This window comes from Schistocerca americana, chromosome X (genome assembly GCF_021461395.2).
Source record: "Schistocerca americana isolate TAMUIC-IGC-003095 chromosome X, iqSchAmer2.1, whole genome shotgun sequence".
Classification (NCBI taxonomy): Eukaryota; Metazoa; Arthropoda; class Insecta; order Orthoptera; family Acrididae; genus Schistocerca; species Schistocerca americana.
This window is the reverse complement of record NC_060130.1, coordinates 658,638,720-658,664,624: the sequence shown is the minus strand read 5'-3', so window position 1 is coordinate 658,664,624 and position 25,905 is coordinate 658,638,720. Positions and strand designations below refer to the sequence as shown.

The 25,905-nt window shown below is 42.1% G+C and overlaps 1 protein-coding gene across 4 annotated transcripts in view; it reads left to right on the top strand.

Moving 5' to 3' along the window:
- The window catches only part of LOC124556832 (synaptoporin-like), a 104,664-nt gene extending 83,631 nt beyond the window's left edge, over positions 1 to 21,033 (top strand). For all 4 annotated transcript variants that reach the window (XM_047130848.1, XM_047130849.1, XM_047130847.1 and 1 more), the window contains one exon: positions 18,993 to 21,033. In XM_047130848.1, coding sequence (XP_046986804.1) covers positions 18,993 to 19,106 — 114 coding nt within the window. In that variant the 3' untranslated portion in view covers positions 19,107 to 21,033. The remainder of the gene's footprint in view (positions 1 to 18,992) is intronic.
- The last annotated feature ends 4,872 nt before the right edge of the window (positions 21,034 to 25,905 follow it).

Below are 25,905 nucleotides of genomic sequence, written 5' to 3'. Positions count from 1 at the left end.
GATTGTCATCGTCCCATCCCCTTGCACACCCACCTGCAAGCGGTTGCTGCCTGTGTTTTCCTTCCTGAATTTACCTTTTCCCTCTGCACCATTTATATCCTTTCGTCTTCTGCTGCTGCTAGGGAGGACCTGATGCAGCTTATTGCTCAGCTTCCTACACCCTTTCTGCTCCTCGGTGACACAAATGCCCGCCATCCTCTTTAGGGCTCGCCTGTCGCCTGTCCGAGAGGTTCTCTTTTGATGGATCTTCTTAATCATCTTAATCTTGTGTGCCTTAACACCGGCGAAGCTATGTTTCTCTCTGATTCCATGCACATTTATTTCCACTTAGACCTCTCGATCTCGCTTGATGTCTTGAGTGGTGTGTTCTTTCCTATACTTACTCGTGTGACCACTTCCCTTGTGTGACTCGCCCGTACAGTCACACTCCATTACAGTGGCCCGCTCACTGGAAATTCTCTCTTGCTGAGTGGAGACTCTATTCCTCCTTGACAGTTTCCCCAGCTGTGATGATCAGGTCGAGCACCTTGTGGACGTTATTCTCTCTGATGACGAATCCTGTATCCCTTGTACTACTACTTCTCCCCGTCGGCTCCCAGTCCCTTGGTGGGTTGTAGAGTGCAGCAATGAGATTCATGCCAGACGACGTGCGCTTTGTGTCTTTCACAGTCATCCTATGGTCACATCCTTTCACAGTCATCCTAATGAACTGCATCCACTACAAGCAACTACGTGCGCAGTGACATCGCACTATCAAGGAAAGCACATGCTGGGTTTCCTTCACCAGCTCGTTCAACAGTTTTACTCCATCCTCTCTCATTTGGGGGTGGCCTGCACCGGCTTTCCGTGACTACCGCCCACTCCCCTATCCGTCGTCTGACTGTGGTGGGAAACGTCATAGTTGACCCTGTCGATGTTTCCAACGCTTTGGGCTGGTACTTTCCAACGCTTTGGGCTGGTACTTTCCAACGCTTTGGGCTGGTACTTTCCAACGCTTTGGGCTGGTACTTTCCAACGCTTTGGGCTGGTACTTTCCAACGCTTTGGGCTGGTACTTTCCAACGCTTTGGGCTGGTACTTTCCAACGCTTTGGGCTGGTACTTTCCAACGCTTTGGGCTGGTACTTTCCAGAGGTTTCAAGCTCCATGCACTACCATCCTGCCTTCCTTCCTTGGAAACAGGCAGAGGAGGCTCATGCAATCTCTTTTCTCTCTTTGGATCGAGAATGCTACACTACTCCTTTTACTATGAGGGAGCTCGAGCGTGCTCTCTCCTCATCCAGGTCTTAAGCTCCTGGGCCGGAAACAATCCATATCCTCATGCTGCAGAATTTTCCTCCTGCAGGAAAATCCTTTTTCCTCTATACCCACAACTGTATTTGGACTGATGGTGTATTTCCCACGTTTTGTCGTGAAGCTACTATTGTTCCCCTACCTAAGCCTGGTAAAGATAAATATCTTCCTTCTAGCTATTGTCCAATTTCCCTTACCAGCAGCATTTGTAAGGTGATGGAATGCATCATCAATAGTCGCTTAGTTTGGTGGCTGAGTCCCACCATCTTCTCACTAATGCTCAGTGTGGGTTCCGAAAGCGCTGCTCAGCGATTGATCATCTTGTCACCCTGTCGACGTTCGTCATAAATAATTTTCTGCAGAAGCGTCAAACAGTGGCTGTGCTCTTTGATTTGGAGAAAGCCTAGGATACCTGTTGGCGGACAGGCATTCTACGTACTATGCACACGAGGCCTTCGCAGTAGTCTTCCCACTTTAATCCGGGATTTTTTGACAGACAGTTTTCCGGGTACGTGTGGGTTCCTCCTTATCCCACACCTTTTTACAGGAGAATGAGGTGCCTCAGGGCTCCGTACTGAGTGTCGTCCTCTTCGCCATAGACATCAACCCAATTATGGACTGACTTCCAGCTGGCATTTCCGGCTCTTTTCGTTGACGACTTTACTATTTATTGCAGCTCCCAGCGGACGTGTCTCCTGCAACACTGTCTTCAACATTGTCAGGACCGTCTCTATTCGTGGAGTGTCACAAATGGTTTCCGCTTTTCTGCTATCAAATCAGTTAGCGGCAACTTCTGGCAGTACAAGGCATTTCTTCCACCGTCCTTATGACTGGGCCAAAATGCTCTCCTGTTCATGGATGCAGCACAGTTCTTAGGGCTTATATTTGATAGGAAACTCAGCTGGTCTCCCCACGTGTCCTACCTGGCTACACGCTGCACCCGATCCCTCGACATCCTTCGTGTATTGAGTTTTACCTCTCGGGGAGCTGACTGGACTGTCCTCCTCGACCTGTATCGCTCTCTTGTCCTCTCAAAGTTGGATTATGGATGCATTGTCTACTCCTCTGCACAGCCGTCTATCTTACGCTGTCTAAATACAATCCATCATTTGGGGATCTGTCTCGCCACTGGTGCCTTTCGTACTAGCCCAGTTGAGAGTATTTATGCAGAAGCCGGTGAACTACCACTGTCATACCAACATGACATCCTACTCAGTAGGTATGCGTGTCGGCTTTCTTCCATGCCAGGCCACTCAGCCTTTGACCCTTTTTTTGATAACATTCTTGACCGCCAATACGAGATGTACATCCCTTCTCTGCGGCCTCCCAGCGTCCACTCTAGTCACCTGCTTCAGCAGCTGCAGTTAACGCTTCCTGCCACTTTCCGAATGGGTGAGAGCTCTTCCCCACCTTGGCCTCAGGCACAGGTTTGTGTTCATTTTGACCTCAGCTCATTCCCAAAGGATTCGACTCCTGAGCTGACTTATCACTGCAAATTTCTCGAACTTCACTCACAACTTGCCAATAGCATATTTTTGTACACTGATGGTTCCAAGTCCACACACAGTGTTGGCTGTGCTTTAGTCATCGGGGATAAGTTTCAATTCTGGCTTCTCGACCAGTGCACAATTTTTACCGCACAGCTTTTTGCCCTCTCTCAGGCTGTTAACTACACCCGGAGGCACCAGCTCCCTCGCTGTGTGATCTGCTCTGACTCCCTCAGTGCCCTTCAGAGTCTGGATGATCCAGATCCAGTCCACCCCATTGTTAGACGGATCCAGGACTGCCTCCATTTGTTCCCGGATGGGGAGCACAAGTGATATTCATGTGGGTTCCTGACCATGTTGGTATGTCTGGGAATAACGCTGATGCTGCAGCCAAGGCCACAGTCCATCTTGGTCGGCCCGCCTCCTACTCTCTTCCCTCGCAAAACATTTGTAATTTTCTCTATCAGCATATCACGTCACTTTGGCATGACAATTGGTACTCCCTTCATGGGAACAAACTCAGAGGTCAAACCTCTCCCAACAGCCTGTTAGACTTACTCCTGGCCATTTCACCATGAGGAAGTAATGTTAGCTTGGTTGTGAATAGGGCTCTGCAGCATTAGTCACCGCCACTTTTTGAGTGGCGACCCTGCACCCAACTGTCCTTTCTGTAACCAGCCATTAACAGTCGGACATTTCCTGATCCTCTGCCCGTTTCAGCCACTTACATCTCAGGCTCGGGCTGCTGCCTGCTTTCCTGGATGTTTTAGCGGATGATATGCGAGCTGTGGCTCGCGTTTAAAGTTTTTTAAAAAGCAGTAATATGACAAAAGAGATTTGATTTGTACCTGGTGACTCCGGTGTCTTGTCGACGTTTTTTTAGATACTCTTCTGTAATGTCTTGACGTTTTAGATTTGTTTTTTCCTTTCTGTATTGGGCCTTCAAACAATTTTTTGCCCTTGCGGTTCCAGCATTCTATGGTTCTATACTGGGAGCTTATGACCTTAGATGTTTTGTGCCCTAACCCCCCCCCCCCCCGCCCAAAAAAAAAAAAAAAAAAACCCCACAGAATTACTTGCTACGTTACACTGTGACCATTACCCCACACAGAACTTTGAACACGGTACTAGGAATTGTCTTCCAGATGCTCCAAACAGATGAGGAACTCTGGACTAATCTCCACTGGACCACTGGAGAGGTGTACGGTTTATCAGTCCTGTACAAAAGGGATGAAGGATAATTTTACAGGCAGAGTTTTGAAGGGAATGACATCCTGGAGAAAGTCAAGGTCATGGTTAAGTGTGATGTGAGATCTTATGTCCTATTCCCTAAGAGATGCTTCACATATTTATGCTTTGGGCATATGTCATCCCGCTGAATGACACACAGTGCGTGGCAGCTTGTGGATGATCACTCCATGAATGTAGTCTTCCTGAACATCCACCTTTGTATGTCAACTGCGTGGAACATCACCCTCCACATTTGCCAGTTTGCCCAGTTTTCAGGAAAGGACAGAAGATTAGGAATACAGATCTATTAAATGCGTGGCATATACTGAGGCATGGAACAGATATAAATGTCTAAATTCTGGATATGATTATCAATTATGCAAAAATGATCATTGTGCCCCATCCACTTCCCCTCTCCCCCAAACCAGATCTACCACCACCTTTCTCTCCTGTGGTTCCCACAGTACCTTCTTTGGGAACCACTTCCCACACCCAACCAGAGAGCGTTCAGCTTCTTCGGTGTCTACTGGTGACAGTGCTCCCTTTGGGATCCCTCAGACTGGCAGCCTCCAGACCAGAAGCCAGATGCCAAACAATGCCTGAATGAGTCACGGCCTGTGGCATTCCTGGCCTATCCACTCTTCATCTGTCTCCGCACTCAGTGCATATAGCCCCTTGAATAATCCTTGCCCACCAGAAGTGAAGAAGAAGAAGAAGAACTGGTAACACCAGTTCCTATCAGGCTGGGCTAGCACTTCGATGGGTGACCATCCGGTCTGCCGAGCGCTTTTGGCAAGTGGAGTGCAGCAGGCCCTTGTGAAGCAAACTGAAGAGCTGAAACTTCCTGGCAGATTAAAACTGTGTGCCGGACCAAGACTCGAACTCGGGACCATTGCCTTTCGTGGGCAAGTGCTCTAACGGGCACGTGCTCTAACAGCCAAGTGCTCTGCGTGGTTTGCAGGAGAGCTTCTGTAAAGTTTGGAAGGTAGGAGACGAGGTACTGGCAGAAGTAAAGCTGTGAGGACGGGGCGTGAGTCATGCTTGGGTAGCTCAGTCGGTAGAGCACTTACCCGCGAAAGGCAAAGGTCTCGAGTTAGAGTCTCGGTCCAGCACACGGTTTTAATCTGCCAGGAAGTTTCATATCAGCGCACCAGCGCACACTCCGCTGCAGAGTGAAAATCTCATTCTGGAAACTGAAGAACTGCTTGATTAAGAAGTAGCGGTCTGCTGACCACATGCCCCTCCATATCCACATCCAATGACACCTATGGGCTGAGGATGGCACGGCAGCTGGTCAGTACCATTGGCCATTGGGCCTTCATGCCTGTTCGGGAGGAGTTTAGTTTTTTCTATACTCCAATGCTCCGAGGCAGTTTTTTGTGTGTGTGTGTGTGTGTGTGTGTGTGTGTGTGTGTGTGTGTGTGTTTGTAAATTTTTGTAATTTTGACTGATAAGAACTGACACTCTAACAAAGAATATTACTATATCCTGATACTGCAGAATAATACTGCATTAATAAAACACAAATGAGAGAAAAAATGAAATAAAACTTGAGTTGCAAAGGAAATGTGCCATTTGCAGCAACAAACACAGTGCACACACAAGTGTCTGCCAACAGAAAAATGTGTCAAAGGCTTTAGGACAAAGACTGTGCAAAACTTCACAACTACTAATGATGAGCATGACGTCGCAATTGTTTACATCAGGTTTGTTTGAGCAGTTGCCAGTGGGTTCATGAGCAGTACCTTCTCCCGCTTCTGACTACTTAAATTGTGGTTGTTAGCTATATTGGCAGTAGCAACAAGCAGCCATATGCTACTACGAAAATTTTTCTCGCGCATCCAAGCTGCCAGATTCACGCTTGCACACAGAGTGAGGTGGTGCAGTGGTTAGACCCTGGACTCGCATTCGGGAGGACGACGGTTCAATCCCACGTCCGGCCATCCTGATTTAGGTTTTCCGTGATTTCCCTAAATCGCTCCAGGCAAATGCCGGGATGGTTCCTTTGAAAGGGCACGGCCGACTTCCTTCGCCGTTCTTCCCTAATCCGATGAGACCGATGACCTGGCTGTCTGGTCTCCTTCCCGAAACAACCCAACCCAACTCCCTCTCAGGCATCTCAAAGTAGTCTTCTCTCTTATCTATAAATCATTATCTTCACGCTTGCACAGGTCAGTCTGAATTCCGGAGGGGAGGGGTAGTCCCCCCTTGACCAGTGATTACGTGTAGTGATTTTACTGTCTCCTCTTAGTTTACAGCTGTCATGTCACCCAAGCTGCCAGATTCACGCTTGCACAGGTCAGTCTGAATTCCGGAGGGGAGGGGTAGTCCCCCCTTGACCAGTGTTTACGTGTAGTGATTTTACTGTCTCCTCTTAGTTTACAGCTGTCATGTCAATTGAACACAAAAGACTTATGTGGTTACTGTCTCAGCCCCATTTACTCTGTTATAGTTATGTTTAGATTTAGTTTGCCTCCTTTTTTGCACCTCTGCTCCCATTTTTCTGTTGTGGTTGTTACACTTGGTTGGATAGTGAATGCTCTGCTCTGTAATGGATCAGAGATGGTACAGTTGTGGGTGTGACATTCCCTGTTGCGTGCAGAGCCCTGGGGACACTCACTTGCTGACTTCACTGTTTCCTTCATCTTCATTGTGTTATTGACAGTTCAAAAGATGTCTATTAAATTTTTAGCCTTCTCGTTTCTACTGTTTACACCCTCCCAACTAGATGAGAAAATGTTCTCAGTGGCAGTTTATACTTCTGGATGCACCACTGTTGGATGGATGGACTGGTGACCTTGTTTGGTTCCATACCACCCCTACCCCGTCACCACAGCCAGCCAACCAACCAGCCCACCATTATTGCACCCAAATTGTTTTGATAAATCACAGGATCATAATCACCATAGAAAGTTTGGTGAAACAATGTAATAAACACCCTTGCAGCTTAGTAGTGTTCTGGGATATAATGTTCAGTGAGTAGCTTCAACTGGATATGGCATACCTGTTGAAACTTTAGCTCATACCTGTAGAATTGAGGCCATTATCAAGGCCAGTGCTGGTGTTACATGGCGAGGTTGATGGCTCCTGAGTGTCACAAAATTTTTTTGTCTAGTGTGCTTATATTGGACTGCTAGGCCATTGGACTTCTAAGTATTAGATTTGATGCACCACAAGAGTATAGATATGATCACATGAATGGTAAGGTGATCCCTACCACACCACTAATCATAAAGTGGTAATTTTTGATGATGTATGAAATCAGTGTGAAAATTAACATGGTAGAGATGGATTTTTTGTATCAGAGTATTATGCTAGGACTGGAATGTGTCACCACATTTTATGCACTCCATAACTGCTTTCAAGCTGGCAATTTTAAAGGGGTAAATACAAGAAAGCCTTTGTTTTTAACCTTCTACTTTTTGTATTGTCTAAGAAGAGCATAATTTTAATGTAGCGTGTTCAATCATGTGATGAGATGTTAAATTAGTCTCCTCAGGATCCATATTTCCACAGAGCTAGTTGTGTATAGTGCCTGTGTGACACTGAATGCATTGGAGCTAATACGCTGTGAATGGGGGAAATTTGTTAAGTATGCTCTGATTCTTTCAATACCCCTAAAGCGCAGCACTAAATGTGTCAAGCAGAACATCCATAACTGCATACCAGGGAATACGCAAAATGGAAAAGGAGTAACCTGATAACGAAGCCAAGATGATGATGTGTGTTGTAGTCCAGTGATGTTCCCTTCTGCTGTATGCTGTAATGTAGTGTTTCATTTAGAAAACCATGTAAATATTAAGTATACTTTGTTAGTTAAAGCTGTGCCAAACCAAAACTAAAGGATGCATACCTGTATGAAAAAAATGGACTCCCATTAGCTGACGTTTTGGGGCAGTCCATAAGACATTTCTGTAGCTCAGCTGGAGAACCTTACAAGGGAGACCATGACGTTGGGGTCACGGATTTACTTCAAACTTTGTACACCTTTAGTAGGCCATTAAAAGAATATAATGTGAAAGTAGTAAGGTGCACTATGCTGGCGATTTTGAGAAAATCACAAGAGAAGTTTTATGTTTCTGTAATGCAACTGATGTATCTGTGTGAAGGTGCCAGGCATAAGAAGTCGGTGTGGTCAAGATGTGTAAAACTTCTCTTGTGAGTTTCTCTGAATTGCCATATTAGTGACTTTTCCTACTTGTACATTGTTGTTTTTAATGGCCTTCTGGAGGTGTACAAAGTTGGAAGTAAATTTGTGATCCCAACAGCGTGGCCTCTACTTGTTAGTGTGTCCCACTCTGGCATATATTGTTAACTTTTCATATACAAGGTGTTAAAAAGTGTCAAATACTTTGAGAGGTGGGTATCACTCTTCAAAACAAGAAAAATAAACCCAATAAACAAGGGTCTGGAAATACACACTTTCTATGATTAACGTGGCATCCATTCATGACACTGCATCCCTCTGCCCTCTGGTTGTTGTTGTCATCGTACCTGCTGGCATGCATTGAAGACGTGATGCCTTCAAGGGTACCCATAACCAAAAGTCTAGGGGACTGAGGTGTGGGAACGGGCAGGCCAAGGTGTGCTGCCCTCCACCCCCAACCAGTCCAGCAGTCCCGAAATGTCTGCATCAGATGTGCACATTTCTGATGTGGTGTGCTGATGTGCCATCATGCACGACTCACATTTATATCCATTGCTGCAATGGCACAGCCTCCTGCTAGGTAGAGTCCAGATAGAGTGCCTCATTCAACCTTTGTGGTCCCCCCCCAGGGGGGCTCACGGTTCTTTCATGAGTTAGTGTGTGGTGCACATGGGCCCTGAACTATTGCAGGCCATTCTTCCTTCCTGGCTGTATTTCCTTCACCTTGCCCCTTGCTCCCTACCCTCACTCCTTCCCCAATGCCCTCTCCTTCCCGCTCTGTGTTGTCCTGTATCGACCTGGCTGTCCATCTGGTTCCCTGCATTGCTTGCAGTTTTGTTCCTTCTGCCTGTTCCCTTTCATCCCTTTTGGCGTTTACGTCCTAGCTTGAGGTTTGGTCTCCACTGCTAAATTTCCTGTTTTTGGTGTGAGCCATTTGGGGAAGATCTCCCTCCCTAGTGTCTACGGTTAGGATTCCTCTCCCCTCCCTCCCTCCCTTCCTACCCCTCTTCCTTCCCCACCGTAGCCTCCCTCCACTCTGCTATGTCACCAACATGTGTAGCCAGTCCGTGTGGTGGGGTGGTTATGCAACCATCTGGCTGAGCCCCTCTGGCAACACAGGGATCACACTACTGATACCTGAGCTGTTCCCTCCCCACGTATACCAAGGAGTGGTTGCTTGTCTTCCAGGAGCTTCTCAACTCCCAGCAATGGCCGCCACACCAGGAGGCCCTTTCTGTGTCTGGGTGGCACCATCGGGGTGGGCAGATGCTTGGCACATGAAGTGTGTCAACCTGCAAAAATTTGCCCATTCTCAAATGGCCATCTCTTAGAATGGTGAAGGATCATTGAATGCTGCTTTGTACGACCCGGCAGCCTTGCCTTCTCTGGCTACACCATGGAAGGATGGCTAGGCTTACCATCTTGGTATGAAACACTTTCCCCGCTACCTCGCCTATACTAGGATTGATAGAAACACATTCACTGCCACAAAGCCACCCCCTCCCCTTTTATATTATAGAATATGGAGGACAATTTTGGTAAACTGGAGTTTCTCAGTAAGGTGTAGTCAGGCTCTCTGTTGATCAAAGCTGCTTCTGCCATCCTGTCTGCAGCTTTTCATGCTCATGATCATCTTGGCATTGTCTCAGTGTCTATTACCCCTCACCAGTCTCTGAATATAGTCCAGAGGGTGATTTTTCATAGACACCTCATCCTGCAAATCAGTGAGGAACTCCGGGCTAATCTGGAGCAACTAGGTGTTCATTTTGTTACTCTGTGCAGAATGGTCGCAAAGATAACTGCACAGATACCGGCACCTTCATTCTGGCTTTTGAGGGGCATACCACCCAAGTGCAGGTACAGGTTATGTGCTACAGATACGACGCGGAGCCATACATCCTACCACTCATGAGACACTTATGGTGCTTGCGTTTTCAGCATATATATTCCCACTGTACGGCAGACCCTCTTTGTAGTACTGTAAACACCCACTTCATGAGGGAAGACCCTGTGTTTAATCATCTATGTGTGTAAAGTGTCAGGACCGCCACTCCCCTCACTCACCGGATTGCCCGGCTTAAAAGACAGAAAACAAAAGAGTAAAAGTCCCTGGATTGCCTGCCTTATGCTGAGGCTCGCCAAAAATGAGACATGCCATCTAGTGTCACTTTCTTCAAGTTTTGCCTCTGTTACATCCTCTCCCCTTCCTACCTCTTCCTTACTCCAGCCCTGTCCACCTTTCCCCTCCCCCACCCTTGCAGTTCCTACAACATCCCTCCAGGAGTTGCTCCCCCTCCCCGGCCCAAGGACCAAGGAGTGTCCCCTTCTTCGGCACCCGCCGGTGATGGGGCTCACATCTGGGACCACTCTCCCTGCCATCTGAGGCCGGAAGCCTACAACAACAACTCGGCCACATTATGCACCATCTGTGTGCCGCAAGGTCACCCGCTCTCTTTTGGTTCCGCATCTTGAACATACCTGTCTCACTAAGTGTCTCCAACTGAGCTACAGGAATATATCTTGTGGGCTGACCCAAAATCTTAGCTATTGGGAATTCCATGAGTTCTGGTGATTGTTTTTACCCGTAGAAAAAAACTGCCACCTTGAAAGCAATTATGGAGGCAATCTAAGGGAGAGTCTTAACAGCAGAAACTAGAATGCTAAAAAGTAATAGAGCTTTTGCACTGTCAGTAATACAAGCAAGATGAATTAGGGAAGTCAGCAGGCGGGTGTCCCAGGGACTCTGCATGTGACAGGAAATGTTACCACCCACAGCTGCACCATCCCTGATCTGTTACAGTCCAGATCATCCACTATCCAACAGAGTGCAACACCAAGAAGTGAAAAATGGGTGGGGCAGAAAGGAGGCAAACTAAATGTGAAAATAATTAAAACAGAGTAAAAGGAATGAGAGAGTAGTTCGATCAAAGAGGCAGGGTTGGGGACCACCCAGACACAGCGTACAGTGGAAGACACCCCAACCTCAACCACCCTACGCCTGTTCTGGAGGTGTCTAAAGCCTTATAACAGAGAATAAAAACCACTTTCACAGATAAAACTTAGAACCAGTTCAACCATCAATGAATCCTCGCCAATACTACAGGCAATCGGTCCGGAAGTCCATACTTAATGCAGATGGTGATAAGGAGGGAGCATTCCACTAGGATATGAGCTCCTTGTTGCAAGGCTCCATAACCACAATTCATTACACCAAAGAAAATGATGGGTTAACCTGGTGTGATCAATGTGGAAATGGCATAGGAATGTGGATTCCTTCTGAGATAAGCAGAAGGAAGAGCACAATGCTGCTGTCATCTAGATTGTGCAGATTTCATAGACGAGGCAGTAGCCCATCACATTTTGTTACATTTCTGAGCAGCCAGAGATACCGTGTGCACCCACAAATCTGCACCTGGGATCAGCACTGCAAACGAGAGTAAGTATTTGCTCCCTAGCCAAATGGCTCGGCCAGTTCATTCCCTGGGGCACCCCCATGACTTGAGACTCAGAAAGACAACTGAACAGGCAGCATGATGAAGGTAAGTGAGAAGGTCATGAATAGTGGAGACCAATGGATGGCAAGAATAGCATCGGTCAAAAGCCAGCTCATTGACTCAGTTTGTATTAAAACAGGGTCAAGGGAGGTCCGTCTAATAAAATAGAGGCTCTGCTAGTGGTTGTCAGCTGTGTTGTAAACACATGTTCCCAGGAGCAAGTGGTGTTAAATATTAGTAGGAGATTTACAAGCATATCCCATCTGAGGCACAGTTTGAGCCATTGGTGTAAAGGATGATAGCACGCTGGAACTCTTGAAGAACTGGATGTAACAGGTGCTGAAATGTCATGAGAGTGACAAAAACGTTATCAGTTCTGTGGCCAGGCACCATTCTGGGGAGTATGTGAGGAAATCTGGAAAGCACAGTCCAGGGAAGAGAGATTGGAGATTGTGGCAGAGGAAAGTGAGATGCATTCAAACTGGTAATCCCACCAGAGGGTGGGAATCAGGGTGACAACAACCCTTGTATGTAAAGAGAATGGGATACATTTTGCTAAAAGATTGGGTAGCTGAACTATGGAGCTAGCATTGGATGCTTAGTTGAATACACAAGCAAGAAATGCGGAATAAAATTTTTCACTGAATCCCAAGGTATTCCCCGACCAGCTAGCTGTCCATTACAAAATGATCCTATCAGGCGGATCTACAAAGATAATCCATAAACTCAATGACTTTCTCACTGAGGTGCCAAACACTCTCTACTGAAGCAAGAGTACGTCTTGCGTCATGATGGATGAAATGGATGTCTCCTAAATTACACAAGACTGGCCATATGAAGGAACAATTGAGGTGTAACAAATGAAAAGAAGAAATAATATAGAGCTGGTGAAGACTGCCACTTTCCTTGTGACTTCCACAGCTCTGATAGTGAGAGAATACTGTGCGGAGGCTTTCTCTGGTTTACGGTTGAGACTTGCGCCCCCGACACAGTGACAACAATGGGTTCCAAAGGAGAAACAACCTGTGGGTAAAACTCTGAAAGGCAACTCATGAACTTTGCACTGACAGCATCTCTCTAGCTGTGTGTATCAACTGATTTGAAAGCAAACCAATATGAAACCAAGACTTCCCAAAATTCGCTGGGAACAAAAAAAATTCAAAAAGAAGAGAGTAGATCCCAATTGTGGAAGCCAACATTTCTCAGCAGTGCCTTCCTCTTTGTGAAAAAACCTGTCATTATAAAACTTCCTGGCAGACCAAAACTGTGTGCTGGACCGAGATTCCAACTCTGGACCTTTGCCTTTCGTGGGAATGTGCTCTACAAAATTATTATATTTTTGGTGCAGACATCCAACTGAACAGGAACCAATACTACCACACACATGCACACCTGCAAAGGAATCGGGTTCAAGAAACTGCAAAAAAGGTAGCCACAATATAAGAACAAGAGAAAGCAAACATATTAATGTCGTGATCAAATATTCAATTTTTTTTTCTTTTGTTTGGGGGGAGGGGGGGGGTGTTGTATTCAGGATAATATAAAATCTTCTTCTGGTATTTTAACTGACACTTCTTGCTGTCAGTAGTGTTATGATGAACATGGGCTTACTCCATAGTGTAAAGTGGTGCTTCAAAATCTTGCAAGTGACTCATCTTGAGAATGGCTGAAAGGTTGCCAGCCGAAATATTGGAACCTGATTTAATAGCATCTCAGATACACTGCTGGAAAATGTTGAAATAAATTAATTGTAGAAAAAGCAGTTCAAGAACAGTGCCTCCAAACCAAATCTTTCTCCTTCACCCGTGAATGAAGAAATGGGATAAAGTAACAAGCTATCCCAGATGCCTTCAGATGTGATAATGACATGGCTGACGTGATCAAAAAAGTGTTAAAATTGGTTCCATACTCCAGTTTAAGATTAAAATTCAGGACATACATAAATGAATTGACTTCCTGTACAGGAAAGACCCCTCTACATGTCCTTTCAAGAAATTTTTAAAACATGGATGGTCTTGTACTTAGAAGACATAGCCTCCCGAGGAAAAGACAACCTTACTGGTGACAGGTTAAAGAGTGGGGTGGTAATGTTCGTCAAAGGCATATGCCACTTTCCCTGTGCACTTAACATTACAAGCAGTACCGGTCATGTTCTTGCCCATACTAACAACACAGTATGCTCTGTGTACCTCCTACCACAACACCCCATTGTTGAGAAGCTCAATCACTTTATTGCTGAAATCTCACATCTATGTCTCCTTTTAATAAATTTAAACATATTTACTGCTCTACCAAGATCTTCCACCATCTGCCTGAGGAGTGGAGCAGGGTGGAGTAATTAACACTACAGCATTGCTACTGGTTCGCCTATACCCATACACTACTTGTGTTCATTTGCCCTTGGAGGTATCGCTCAGTGGGAAGTGGACCACGACTTGCATGGAAGTGACCACTTCACTATCTGCAGTCATCTGCCAGAGTGAGTTCACCCCCACAAGCCCAACTGTTAGCTTGGTTGTAGAGGCTGAAAGTCCCCTCTGTCCACGTAACAGCTTCTTATCATTGTGTACTTATCACATAAGATCCTGTCTGATTCAAAACTGCCTCCATCACTTTACATTAACTGACCACTACAGAAACATACGTTCAACTATCCTTGGTTAAAAAAGCCATTTGAATCTTTGCAACAGTGAGCCTTGACGTTTTACGGCTTGATGGAATTAAGGTCCAAACCAAGGAGTGGAGTAAGGATTCCTATGTCTGTCAATTAATTGGGTACAAGAAGGCTAGTACCCCACATTACTATATTCTGAATAAATTTACTTTAATCCCTAGACATAACATTAGTATTGAAGATCTATTTCATTTCTGTTCTTTATTTGTGATACGAATGTTTGTGGCTTTTGCAGTTCATTTGTCAGATGCTAGATAGGCTCTACTAATGGATCCATAAGATAGTAAAGTCCTAGACACTAAACATGTGAACAGGTATGGGTGGACTAACATTCTGGTTTGGTTAGTAATAAAATATGGTAGTTTCCTATGCAGTTCTTATCCCCTGGTGTTTTCCACACCTTCTGTTAAACCCCTGGATTAACTTCAACCAAATTTGGTATGCACATCGCATACTGTCAGGAAAGTATCACTTCAGGAGTACAAACCACCTGCCTACACTATTTGATTTAAGTATTTGGTCACCTGGCTGTAAGTGACTTAAAAGTTTGTGGTGCCCTCCTCCTGTAATGCCGGAATTCAATATGGTGTTGGCCCATCCTTAGCTTTGATGGCAGCTTCCACTCTCGCGGGCATACATTCAGTCAGGTGCTGGAAGTTTCTTGGGAATTGCTGCCCATTCTTCAGAGTGCTGCACTGAGTATAGGTACTGATATGAGTCGATGAGGCCTGGCACGTAGTCGGCGTTCCAAAACATCCCACAGGTGTTCTATAGGAGTCAGGTCAGTACTCTGTGCAGGCCAGTCCATTACATGGATGTTACTGTCATGTAACACTCCTACACAGGCCGTGCATTATGAACAGGTGCTCTATTATGTTGAAAGATGCAATCACCAAACCTGAAGTGCTCTTCAACAGTGGGAAGCAAGAAGGTGCTTAGAACATCAATGTGGGCCTGTGGTGTGATAGTGCCATGCAAAATAACAAGGGGTGCAAGCCGCACCCCCTCCCCCACCACACACACACACACACACACACACACACACACACACACACACACACGACCACACCATAACACCACTGCCTCCGAATTTCACTGTTGGCACTACACACGCTGGCAGGTGACATTCACTGGGCCTTCACAATACCCACACCCTGCCAATAGATCGCCACATTGTGTACCATAACTTGTCACCCCACACAATGTTTTTTCATTGTTCAGTCGTACACGAAGTGAGGTGGTGTTTGGCATTTACCGGTGTGATTTGTGGCTTACGTACAGCCGCTCTACCATACGTACAGCCACTCTACCATGAAATCAAAGTTTTCTCACCTACCGCATAACTGGAATAGTACTTGCAGTGGATCCTGATGCATTTTGGAATTCCTGTGTGATGGTCTGGATAGATGTCTGCCTATTACACGTTACTGCCCTCTTAAACTGTTGGCATTTCTGTTAGCCAACAGACGAGGTTGGCGTGTATGCTTTTGTGCTGCACATGTCCCTTGACTATCACAATGGAAACAGTGGACCTAGGGATGTTTAGGAGTGTGGAAATCTGTCATACAGACGTATGACACAAGTGACACCCAATCACCTGAGCACGTTCAAAATACACGAGTTCTGCGGAGCACCCCATTCTGCTCTCTCATGATGATGTCTAATGACTACAGAGGTTGCTGATATGGAGTACCTGGCAGCAGGTGGCAAGGTGGCAGCACAATGCACTTACTATGAAAAACGTACGTTTTTGGGTGTGCCCAGATACTTTTGATCACATAGTGTGTGAAAGGAGTGGGGAGGAGGCGTGGGTGTTAAAAATGAAGTGTAGTCTACGGCACAGATACTGAGACTTTATTCATCCAGTATTAGAGAATGAGAGCATTTACTGACTTGCAACAAACTTTACATATGGTTTCAAACGTTTACAAAACTTTTTCTCGCCTACATCCCCCAGTAACTGATGAAAGGGAAGTGTTTATTGCTTACTACATTTTTACTGTTCTACATCTACATTGATACTCTGCAAATCACATTTAAGTGCGTGGCAGCGGGTTCGTCAAGCCACCTTCACAATTCTCTATTATTCAAATCTTGTATAGTGCGCAGAAAGAATGAACACCTATATCATTCCGTACGAGCTCTGATTTCCCGTATTTTATCGTGGTGATTGTTTTTCCCTATGTAGGTCAGTGTCAACAAAATATTTTTGCATTCGGAGAAGAAAGTTGGTGATTCGAATTTCGTCAGAAGATTCCGCCACAACAAAAAATGCTTTTTTTAAATGATGTCCAGCCCAAATCCTGTATCATTTCAGTGACACTCTCTCCCCTATTTCATCTTTGAACTTATTCTATGTACTCTGTTAGTCCTATCTGGTAAAGATCCCACACCGTGAGCAGTATTCTAAAAGAGGACAGACAAGCGTAGTGTAGGCAGTCTCCTTAGTAGATCTGTTACATTTTCTAAGTGTCATGCCAATAAAACAGTCTTTGGTTAGCCTTCCCCACAACATTTTCTGTGTGTTCCTTCCAATTTAAGTTGTTCATGATTGTAATTCCTTGATATTTCGTTGAATTTATGACCCTTGGATTTGAATGAGTTATCCTGTAACCAAAGTTGAACGAATTCCTTTCAACACTCAGGTGGATGACCTCAACTGCTAGTTTTTTCACCATACAGATATCTTTTCTAAATCATTTTGCAGTTTATTTTGATCTTCTGATGACTTTATTAGTTGATAAACAGCGTCATCTGCAAACAACCTTGGGGAACGCCAGAAATCACTTCTGTTTACTCGATAACTTTTTATCAGCTACTACGAACTGTGACCTCTCTGTCAGGAAATCACAAATCCAGTCTCATAATAGATGATATTCCATAAGCATGCAATTTCACTACAAGCTGCTTGTGTGGTACAGTGTCAAGTCTTCTGGAAATCCAGAAATATGGAAATGATCCAAAACACTTGTCAGTAGCACTTCGCACTTCCTGCAAATAAAGAGCTAGTTGTGTTTCACAAGAACAATGCTTTCTAAACCCATGTTGACTGTGTATCAATAGACCATTTTCTTCACGGTAATTCATAATGTTCGAACAGAATATATGTTACAAAATCCTGCTGCATATCGATGTTAACGATATGGGCCTGTAATTAAGTGCTAACGATATAGGCCTGTAATTAAGTGGATTACTACTACTACTACCTTTCTTGAATATTGGTGTTGACATGTGTGACATGGCTACGGATCTTTCGTCGAGCGAAGGTTGTATATGATCATTAAGTATGGAGCTAATGCATCAGCATACTCTGAAAGAAACCTAATTGGTATACAGTGTGACCTAGAAGACGTGGTTTTATTCAGTGATTTAAGTTGCTTCACTTATCAGAGGATATTTACTTCTACGTTACTCGTGTTGGCAGCTGTTCTTGATTCGAATTCTGGAATATTTACTTCGTCTTCTTTTGTGAAGGCATTTCTGAAGGTTGTGTTTAGTAACTCTGCTTTGGCAGCTCTGTCTTCGATAGTATCTCCATTGCTATCGCACAGAGAAGGCATTGATTATTTCTTGCTGCTAACATACTTCACATACGACCAGGATATCTTTGGATTTTCTGCCAGGTTTCGAGACAAGTGTCATTGTGGAAACTGTTATAAGCATCTGGCATTGAAGTCCACACTAAATTTCGAACTTCTGTAAAAGATCGCCAATCTTGGGGATTTTGCGTCTGTTTAAATTTGGCAGGTTTGTTTCATTGTTGCAGTAAAACTGCCACATCAGGCATTACATTTTAATTTATTACTTCTTTGCTGTTAACTGTGTTTGTTACACTTTCTGCAGCCAGTATTCACATAAACCACTGAATGTATGTGCAAAATTGTCGTTGTACAACACACAGTTCTGAAGATGTGTTGTCATAAACACTGAGCTGCGTGAAAATGACACTGCAGGGTGAAATTCGCTAGATATGCAGATAAACTGTGTAAAAATATGTTAATTATGTGACATTGTAAGTGGCCAAAACAGTGGGTAAAAAGCTTCTCCGAAACTACCGGATTGATTTCAGTCTAACTTGGTACACATTCTACTTACTACATTCAAAATAATATTATGGGTTTAAAAAATGGCAACCATCTACTGGGATAGTGGTGATAAAATTGAGATTCAGAGAGGCGAAGGAGGAGAAGGAGAAGGAGATTGACAGGTAGAGGGGGCGGGGGGGGGGGGGGCAGTAAATGGGAGAAGGGTGAAGGTGGTGTTGGACAGGTGAGTGGGAGGGGAGGTGGTGGCTCTAATAGAAGGTAAGGTTGGAATAAACCACCAGGTACTCAGCTAGTGATTTAGTATTTCAGTTAAACAGTTACTTTGTCATTGATTACATCTGTATTAACAAGTTGTTAAATAGTAAGTACACTTCTGTTCGTGCAATGTTTGTTCTGTGTGACACTCCATCTGCCAGATAGGCTAATTTCAGCTGCTGTTTCAACATTTGCAGATACGTTGCGAAAAGTGGTTTTGTACTATAGACAAGTGTTGGTGCAGTGGAAAAGTAATTTATTGGAGTAAATGTATGTTGTAAATCATATGTTAAATCAAACAGGAGTAATACATACAAATATGAAAAGCTGATAATAATAAACTGATTGAAATTTTGGTTGTCTTACAGATTCTTGGATTTCTGAATTTTTTCCTTTGGGCATCAGATTTGTGGTTCCTATACAAGGAAACTTCTTGGTTCAAAATGAAGCAGAGCAGCCCAAATATGGCAGCTACAGCGTAATTGGAAAATAAAGTCTGCAACACACAAATCAAATCTACATAATACCTTCTTCTATTCAGAGTATAGACTGCTTTTTATGTTCAGTCAAAAAGTCAGCCAGTTGCTATTGAACAATAATTTATTTGTTTTACTGTAGTATTATTGAGTCATAGAATTTTTTTGTACTTTTGAATCCTTTTATGGCAAGTGGCAGTGTTCTCTCTCGAGTACTTACGTGAAGAAATTTGAAGGACATATCTTAATAAGAATAATACCTCAGAATTATTTATGGGTTAATTCTTTTTATTGAAGCTGTACTAAATATTTGTGTCCTATCATTCAGAAACAGGAGCTTGGAATCAAGTATTTTTGCACGGGGGGGGGGGGAGGGAAAGTTCTTGCAATATGGTCCTAATTAAGTTTTCTGGAATATCACTTACTTTTTCTATTTTATGTATGAACATACACATTATGTCAATTATTAAATCCATATCTGTAACACTATAGTGGTTGCCCATGTGCTGAAACATGTGGAGCTGTCATATTTCCTGTCATGGATTTTAATAGGTACTTACAATGTAACACCAATTCTCTCTCTCTCTCTCTCTCTCTCTCTCTCTCTCTCTCTCTCTCTCTGTTTTTTTTTTTTTTTTTTTAAATCCGTGTTTTTGGATTGTGCGTTCTTCAGTATTTGTATATACAATGCAGTAACTATAAACTTCAAATAGTTGTGGAAAATACTGCACTAATAGAAACAGCGCACACACACACACACACACACACACACACACACACACACACACCTCTCTAATTGTTGAAATAAGATATAGAAGAAGATGATGCATACTTATTTCTCATATTAAATTAGATTGAAGTACATTGCTTGTTTTTATTCACATTTTGTCCCTGTATTTATATTCCAAAAGGCACAAAACTTCGATGTCAACTCTGCAATTAATTGTATGACCTCAGTAGTAATAAAATTAAGGCATTCAGTATGACAGAAGTGAGCATTTATGTAAAAAAAAAAATTTTTTCTATCGATTGCATATGTTAATATGGTGCCACTATTGCCTGTGTTCATGGTGTTAACTGCAATCAGGCTACTATGTTAATTTGTGTGATGGCTTTTTATACAAAGGGAGAGTGCATACAACAAATATCTTACATAAAAATGGAAAAAGTAGTGCAGATATTTTGCTCTATCAAAGGCTGAAAGACATTTGTTAAAGAAACCACAGCTATTGGTATTACTTTGACAACGTACTTGGGCATACGGTAGTGATAGGTTTTACATTTCATATATAGCACTGCCAAATCAAAACTAGAAAGATAAGCATGGTATATTAATCAAAAGCAAATCCATACAGATAAGCTTATAGGATGTGCTCTTGAAGGGAGAAAATAGTGTGTGGCATGGGACTGAATTTTTCAGTTCCAACAATGTATATATTACTGTATTGCAGAAAAGGTTCATTGTTTATTTTTGGTAAATCAACTTAGTGTATTTTTTAGGAACCTTCTGCCTTGAAATCTCATTTGTCTCCTTGACAGAGTTTTAATTCCAATGGGAGTGAATTAAAATCTTCTTTCTTTAAAATACCTGTGGCCTTGTAAATGTCACACAGATTCCAAATGCCCTGTTGGTGAATTGTACTATTGCTTTACTGCTCTATAACATCTTTAGTGTTTGTAAGATAATACTATGTTGGTCACTTGGAGAATCAAAAATGTTTTGTTTCTAAAGGGAGCTGTGATATGTGTTGGTAATTACACAAGAGGGTATCTTTTGTATTAGGTTTTTTAAGTTAAAAAAAAAAAATCTAGTAAGAACACAAACTGGACACAGCCTCAAGATGAATTGTATCAAACTTGGATTTTACATTATGTAATACTGTTAAATGCTACAGAGTCTTGTTTGTAAATAATAAATTTTGCCCTTAAAGTACATTACTAGTCAATTTATTGCTGTTAAACTGTGTTTAGTGTACTTACCTACTTTGTTACTTTGAGTGTTTTTATTAGTGATAGCTTTTATATTTTATTATACAAGAAATGTCAGTTCGTCAGTTCAAAAGTGCATCAGAGATCTATTTATTTGTGGTTCACAAATGATAGTCATCAACAAAAATGTATTGTTTGAATGAATATTGAACAATATTTTTCTATGAGATTACATGAGTGTCACTCGCAAACAAAAAATTTTGAGTTCTGTATATCGAGTAAAAATTTTGTTGGGCACTTAATGTGCTATGCAACACGCATTAACAGGTTGTTACATTGAATGTCCATTTGTCTTCCAAATATTGGAATCTGTGATCAGTGTGGCCATTCTCTCTCTCTCTCTCTCTCTCTCTCTCTCTCTCTCTCTCTCTCTCTCTGTGTGTGTGTGTGTGTGTGTGTGTGTGTGTGTGTGTGTGTGTGTGTGTGTGTGTGCGCGCGCGCGCGAATGAACTGTGTATATTTTATGTAGCATTTGCAGTGTCATTCGTGTCATTAAAACTGTTGAAAGAATCTTAAAGTTTCTGAATATTTTTTATGCCACAGAGCATGTGGATTGCTTTAGTATTGGTGGTGCTTCCTAATTATGTCTTAGAATGGTGCATCATTAAAAAATGAACTCAATTACTGCTTAACTTTAACCTATTTGAATTTTTCTTGGAGGTGGTTTGCACTTACTATAAGAAAATCAGATAAAACTAAATCCCACGTAGCGTAATTTTCTTTGGTTGGTTATTTAGCTGAAAGTTGTTTAAACATATTTTTCATGATTTTATGATACTGTTCTTAAACTTAAGTACACACACTTGATTTGAAACAGTGGCCATAACTAGTGTCCTGTGTGTATTAACATCAACTTGGAAATGGCTTTCATTATTTAGTTTGATAAGTGTGACTGCCAGTACACGCATTTGTCTTACATATTTGCTCAACAGGTTATTTCACTATTGTTAAGACTGTAACTCCATTCATGAAATACCAGTTGCTGCTTGTTATAGTTCTTCAGTTACACTGATTGCATAAAATATTCATGTTATCCAACATTAAGCCATTGTAATGAGGTATTATAAGAGTTAAAAAAAATTTTGGATACACATTTTTTCAAGTGCTCCACATAATTTCAAGCAGCTCTGAAACTGTATTGTTGATATTTTTTTAAGAATTAAGGGTAGTTGCAGGGAATAAAATAAGGAAGCTCTGCCTCAAACTACTGCAGGATGTGGAATAATAAAGGAGGAATAAGCTGTGCCTATCCCTCAGGCATGGCAGTGACAAGGTAAATCACACTTTTAATTTGCCAATCATGCTGAGCATCTAAAAGTGTAAATACACACACAGATGTAATGAACACTTAAATGAAGTGAAGTGTTTAGTAGAAACTGAAATCAATTGATACATGGGCATTGTCTGGGATGCACAACAGCGTTCACCAATGGTCAATCCTGTATGCCAGTAAAGTATTGTTTGAGTGCAACAGTTGGATATGATTTGAAGAAAACACTGCTGACCCCGAATATTCTTATTTCCATTAATTATGAACTACCAGTATCTCATATCTCTCTCTCTCTCTCTCTCTCTCTCTCTCTCTCTCTCTCTCTCTCTCTCTGTCTGTGTGTGTGTGTGTGTGTGTGTGTGTCTGTGTGTGTGTGTGTGGGGGGGGGGGGGGGGGGGGGGCAGTTTTCTATGCTGTCCATACTGTTGCTCCTGAAAGTCTTGAATATTCAAGCAGCTCTGCGTACTTTAGATACAGTGGCATAAGTAACATGAATGTTTATGGTCTTGTAACTTTGTGTACAAATCCCTCATTGGGTTTTCTGTAAAATAACAGACCTAAGATCCAGAGACCATTTGTGTGTCGCCACCGTTAAACACCCGCCCCCTCCCCCCTCTGCATTTCAAAAGTTGATTCAGTTATGGATGGATACTGTTCACAGAAATTGTGATTTTGGCATCTACTGTTCTCAAGTGTCTATAGAACATCTGTGAAGTTACTTAATAAATCCATGAGGTCAATTTTGGCTGTCCTCCCTTTGAAACGACATTCTAAAATTCCACCTAAAAAGATAACTGTTAAGCTAACAGTGTATCTATAGTGACATTGACTGGTAATAAAATTTCTCATTACATAAAATAAATTATTTACAGTTAGTCACATATCTAAGATAATTTTTTCCAGTGATCTTGGTTTGTAAAATTTGTATGTTGGTGAATAGGAATTTATTTAAGAATTCAAGTTTATCAACAGTGGGAGTCCTTAGTCAATGAATAGTTGTTGTATAAAGTAAAAGGCATATGGTACAAGTGATGCTAACCTGATCAGTGTGATAGAACCAAGTGGGATGCTGCAGTGGTTAATATAGTGAGCTCTCATTCCAGAGGACCAATTGAAATCCCCATCTGGCCATTCAGATTTGGGTGTTCCAGGATTTCCATAAATGACTTAAAACAAATGTGGGGATGGTTCCTTTGGAAAGAATGTATCCAAGCTGATGCTCGGTCTCTAATTATATCTTTTGGATGATAAACCTTTTGTTTACCTTCTTGCAACTTTCCAGTATGTAATTGGCAAATCTGTCCTATTAACTGGATCAGTTTCTTGTACCCATGAAACACCATATATTCTAGCTGTAACAGGAATTAACTCCAACAAAATCTTATTGATTGAAGTAGCCAGCCTTGAGCATGACAAGTATGTTAAAGTTCCTTAACAATTAGTGTAAACTCACGTTTAAGTTTGTAGTGTACTGGACCCAACCACAGTTGTTTGCTCCTAGTATTCAGCTGTGTTCACAATTGTGCATAATTTCCCACATCTGCTTTGCTCATACTTGAGGGTGGTGATCTTTCTGCCACTTCATGAATTCTTTACAAGTCCTGTTTTATATAACCATCTGTACTGCTGGGAGTAACTGTAACGAGACCCCTACTACTCAAGGTTTTGTCTGTGGGAGGGAATGGGTGACTGTCCTGTATAAACAACTCATTTTTTCCCTATCAAGATTGCTTCCTACAAATCAGCATATGAGAAATTTTTTTAGTGTTGGTTACACCATTTTCCTTTATTCCATTGATGGCAAGCCTGCTTAATTTATTAGTGCCAATGGCCTTAAAGTGTACAGAGCGGTTAACTATAACTTTATTGCCCCATCCTGCTTAAGCCAAGAGATTTGACCATACTAGGAACAATGTAACCTGGGTGAAACTGGTTTGACAAATGTCTGTGGGAGTTGATGAATTATATCATGAATGGCCACCACTAGACTGAAATAAACTGTTTGACTAATGATGCAAATTCCAATAAAATCAAGACCACCAGTATCTTCCTGTCAGAAGAGAAAGTGACAACTTTCTAATTTACTTCCTCTTCATGCACGTACAAAAGGCTTTACAGGCAAGCTTAATCTTAACAGTAGCCAACACCAGAGTTGGACGAGTGTAAAATAACAGCCTACCACTTTACTACCATATAGAATTATACTAAGATAAAGGTGGTGTAAAACCACCATGTATAAAGCAACATTTAATTTGATCGTGTTCAGTCACGTAAAGAAGATTGCTCCTAAAGAGGACTCCAGGTGTGGGACTGAACCATTGATGCAAAAAAATTTAAAAAATAGTCCATTTTTCTTTACAGCTCATTATTTACAATTGTATATAATGACTACCAAAGGGTACAGTCATAAAGATATCCATTTTATTCCCATTTGTATTACTGTTTTTACATTACCTACAGTAATTAGTAATGCAGCTGGAATTTTGTGCATATTTATGGTTCACATGCCACATAAATATGTTCCTGCATTGTTGATTACATAAAGAAAAAAATTACTCTTCCAGTTTTAAGTTTTTTACATACGTAAATCAATATATTTCAAGAAATTCGTGCAGAAAGAGTTATCTAAATGTGGAACATTCTTTCTGTGAGAGGATGCTCTTCCATTAGATGATAGATTTTAGGTTTTCAGATAACTACAATGATATCATTTTCATGAATGAATGAATGAAATTATTTTAGCTCTCAAATTTTGTTTCTTTTATGAACATACTTTTGTCTGTTGATAATTAATAATGATGATTTTGTTACTGAAAGAAGCTGGAATGAAATTGTGTGCAATTAGAGGGGGGAAATGATTGACAATCCTTATTATAAATCCACACTGTTCTGTGAAACAGGAGTAAATAGAGCAGTATGGGACTCTAATGCACACATTGTTTAAGTAATAGCATACAGAGACTAATGTTTCAAGAGCATGAGAGTAATGCTGTGACCAAGAGGATTTTCTTTTTGTTAAAGCCATGCTAGAAATGTTGCAGTGTTAGTAAACTATGTGGTGTGCACTCTAGCCACATTGTTTTCATCATATGAAAACCTTGTAAAAGATCTGTTTTAATAATGAAGTTAAGTTTTCAGTACGGTAAACACTACGCATATGTATTTATATTTCTGTAATTTTGTAAACAGCTAACTGTGATCGAATAATTGAGCTTAATGTAAGAAATGGGTTTCACATTCACAGCTGTATGGAATTGTGTTTGTGTGCATTTATTATTATTGTTGTTGCTATTATTTTCATTTTTTGCTGTATTGAATGATCTACATTCCATCTTTTTTATTGTTGTGTTGTTGTTTTGCCAAACGTTTATAATAAGCCATGTAAAAACACACACACACACACACACACACACACACACACACACACACAAATTCACTTCATTGTGTGGTAGCACTACTTTTATTCTGTATATTGACCCTCTTTTTTTTAATGTGTTAGTGAATCAAGGTATGTAATTCATTTTTAAACACTTCAGTAATTTCCTC